The sequence below is a fragment of the Dichomitus squalens genome, assembly GCF_000275845.1.
Source record: "Dichomitus squalens LYAD-421 SS1 unplaced genomic scaffold DICSQscaffold_255, whole genome shotgun sequence".
In the NCBI taxonomy this organism is placed as follows: Eukaryota; Fungi; Basidiomycota; class Agaricomycetes; order Polyporales; family Polyporaceae; genus Dichomitus; species Dichomitus squalens.
In genome coordinates this window covers 1-3003 of record NW_006767137.1, presented here as the reverse complement: position 1 = coordinate 3003, position 3003 = coordinate 1, and the positions used below count along the sequence as shown (strand labels likewise).

General features: G+C 59.5%; 3 protein-coding genes across 3 annotated transcripts; 2 read left to right on the top strand and 1 right to left on the bottom strand.

The window, feature by feature from the left end:
* Positions 1-222: 222 nt before the first annotated feature.
* Positions 223-378, top strand: DICSQDRAFT_11605 (uncharacterized protein; the record flags this gene model as incomplete). The annotated part of the gene is made up of 1 exon (XM_007371764.1): positions 223-378. A coding segment is annotated over one exon (156 nt), but the record flags the coding sequence as incomplete, so codon positions are not given.
* An 85-nt stretch (positions 379-463) lies between these two features.
* DICSQDRAFT_73992 (uncharacterized protein) lies at positions 464-634 on the top strand (the record flags this gene model as incomplete). Its single annotated transcript, XM_007371763.1, has 1 exon — positions 464-634. A coding segment is annotated over one exon (171 nt), but the record flags the coding sequence as incomplete, so codon positions are not given.
* Positions 635-1724: 1090 nt separating this feature from the next.
* Positions 1725-2783, bottom strand: DICSQDRAFT_73994 (uncharacterized protein; the record flags this gene model as incomplete). Its single annotated transcript, XM_007371762.1, has 1 exon — positions 1725-2783. The coding sequence occupies one exon, from the start codon at positions 2781-2783 to the stop codon at positions 1725-1727; it is 1059 nt and encodes a 352-aa protein (XP_007371824.1).
* Between the last annotated feature and the right edge of the window lie 220 nt (positions 2784-3003).

Sequence of the window (3003 nt, the reverse complement as noted above, 5' to 3'; positions counted from 1 at the left end):
AGAAGCGTCCACCTCGATCCGCGTGGGCCGAGCCGGATCCCAGGAGACCAGCACGGGCTCGCTCGTAAACGCATCCTTGAGGGCTTGGAAGGCGAGTCGCTGCGCGGTTCCCCAAGTCCAGGGGACGTCCTTCTTGGTCAGGTCGTTGAGCGGTCGCGCGTGCTTGGAGAAGTCCTTGATAAACCGACGGTAGAAGTTGGCGAACCCTAGGAAGCCACGTAAGTCGCGCAGGTTCTTGGGGGCTGGCCATTCGGTGACGGCCTTGACTTTGACCGGGTCCATGGCCACCTCGCCTTCGCGGATGATGAGGCCGAGGTACTCTACCTCCGTCTTCTCAAACTCGCACTTCTCTGGTCGCAGGTAGAGGTCGTGTTCCTGGAGTCGTTTCAGCACCTCGTGGGTTACGGCGCGATGCTCTTCGAGGGTGATGCTGAAGATGAGGATGTCATCAAGGTAGACAGCAACCTTTCCTGCGGCGATCAGATCAGCGAAGATTGAGTTCATCAAGGCTTGGAACGTAGCGGGTGAGTTGGTGAGTCCGAACAGCATGACCCGCGGTTCGAATAGACCTCGATCGTGGACGGTAAACGCGGCCTTCCACTCGTCTCCCTCCTTGATGCGGACGTTGTGGTAGCCCCAACGGACATCGAACTTGGTGAAGTACTTGGCCTGGCGCAGGCGACTGATGATATCTGACGCGAGGGGGAGGGGGTAGCGATTCTTCACCGTGATCTCATTGAGCTTGCGATAGTCCTGGACCAGGCGGAGCTTGCCATCCTTCTTCTTCACGAAGAAGACCGGGGACGCCATAGGTGACTTGGAGGGAACGATGTAGCCTTTCCGAAGGTTTTCCTCGAGGAACCGATCGACTTCCTCCTGCTCGTTGGGCGACATCGGGTAGGCCTTAGAGCGTAGAGTTTCTGGGGCGTCAGGTTTGAGGTCGATGGCATGGTCGTACGGCTTGTGTTCCGGGAGGCGTTCTGATTCGGTCTCGGAGAAGACCTTCGAGTATTGTCGGTACTCCTCTGGAACGATCTCTTCGAACGTGCGTTTGGGCTTGCCCTGGTTGGCCTTCTGCGCGAGCTCCGTGGAGTAGGTGTACCCGGCGGCACACCATAACTCCTCGGTCGTGTCCTCCAGAACCTTGGCCTTCCACCACTTCCTTCGCTGCACCCGGTTGGCGGCGATCCGCTCAATACCAGGTTTCCATTCCGCCTCGGCCTCCTTTTCCTCCGCACCAACCTCCATAGTGCCTTCCTGCCAGTCAATGTCCGGATTGACTCTACGAAGCCAAGGTAAACCTAATACGACGTCTTCAGGGCCCAGGTCTGTAACTAAGAACTCGAGCCATTCTGTGTAGTCGCCCATAAGTACTTGTAACCTAACGTAATGGGATATGCTCCCTGCGCTGTTCTTGGAGCCGTCGATGTTGTAGAGGGGAATGTCTCTAGCTAACCTATGTAAGTAGACGTTGTTTTTCTTTATGAAACGGTGGCTGATGAAAAGGGCCGTTGCCCCACTGTCTATCATAGCTGCGGAACGTACACTACGGTTTCTGCCTTTAAGAATCACACTGACGCGGAAATGCGAGCTAGATGGGTTCAATTCGGGAATGATACACGAACTAATACTATCGTACACGCAGGGGTCAGGGATCTGGGGAGGCGGAGAGTCCGTGGTCGTACTAGGGGGCGCCGCTGCGGCAGCTTTCGCGCGCGCCCGCTCTAAAAAGACTTCTGCAGAGAGGCAAGCTGGTCTGCGAGGGCCTTCTGCTGCTCCATGAGCTGCGCGATGAGGGCGTTGGTTGCTCCGGCGTCCGCAGACGTCGACGTCGACGCTGCAACCTGGGGTTCCTCAGGTCCCTCCTCCGTGGCGGCGAGCTTCTGCGAACGGGGCTTCTTCAGGAACTTGTCCATGCACACTGTCTCGCGGTGCCCTACGCGGCGACAGTAGCCGCAGATGTCTCGGTCGTGGCCGCCGTCCTTCTTGACGTGCGCCGTAGACCCGCAGCCGTAACACTTGCCGCGCATGAGGCGGTTGAACTCTTCGCGCGTCCGAGTTGCATCGATATCCATGGCGTTCGGGTCCCTCGACGGAGGCGCGAAGGGGGTGGTGTGCAGCGGGGCCGTGGGCTTCACGGTAGTGGTCGTCGTCGTGGTGCGTCCGCGTTGACGATCTCGTTCGGCACGGCGTTGGCGGACGCGGACGTCAATGTCCGAGGAGACAGTGATGAGGTCCTCGAGAGAAGCGATGGGCCTCGCTGTGTGCACCAACTCGTCCTTGATGGAGTCCGCCAGGTGTTCGTAGAAGCGGTCTCGGAGGTCGGCCTTGGAGTAGCCCGTGCGGGTGGAGAGCTCGTTGAACCGTGCGGCGTACTCCGGAACGGTCATGGTGCCTTGCCATAGCGTACGGAGACGTTCCTTCGCGTCGACCGCCTCGTCAACCGTCTCGAAACGGGCCTTGAACTGGGTGCGGAACTCCGTCCACGAGCCTTTGAACGGGGTGGTGCCCTGCGTGATCTCCTCCATCGCCAGAGTGGCCCAAAGAGCTGCGCTGTCCTGCATAAACGAGAGGACCGCCCGAATCCACTGGTCGTCCCGCGCACTGATCGCGTTGCCCATGGCATCGACATGGTTGAGCGTCGAACCTTGGGACATGGCCCAAAGGGTGAACGCGGCCAGGAAACGCCGTGCCTCACCTCCTTGTTCGCCTTTGAAGGCGGAGGGCTTCTGAACAGCCTTCAGACTGCTGGTCCCGGTGGTCGAGTTTGCAAGCTGCGCCATGGACTGGGTGAGGAGAGTCATCGACTGGAGTAATACCGTCATGGGGTCCGGGGGTTGCGTTGCCGTCTGGGTGCCCGGTTGGGCCTGCTGGGGGTTGTTGGCGGGGCCTGTCGTCTGCGGTTGTCCACCTTGTTGTCCCATGATGGGTGGAGCGGACGGTGGACGGGTTGGGGGAATGATAGGGGATGGGGGAAGCGCGATGAGTAGCGCTACTTCGAGC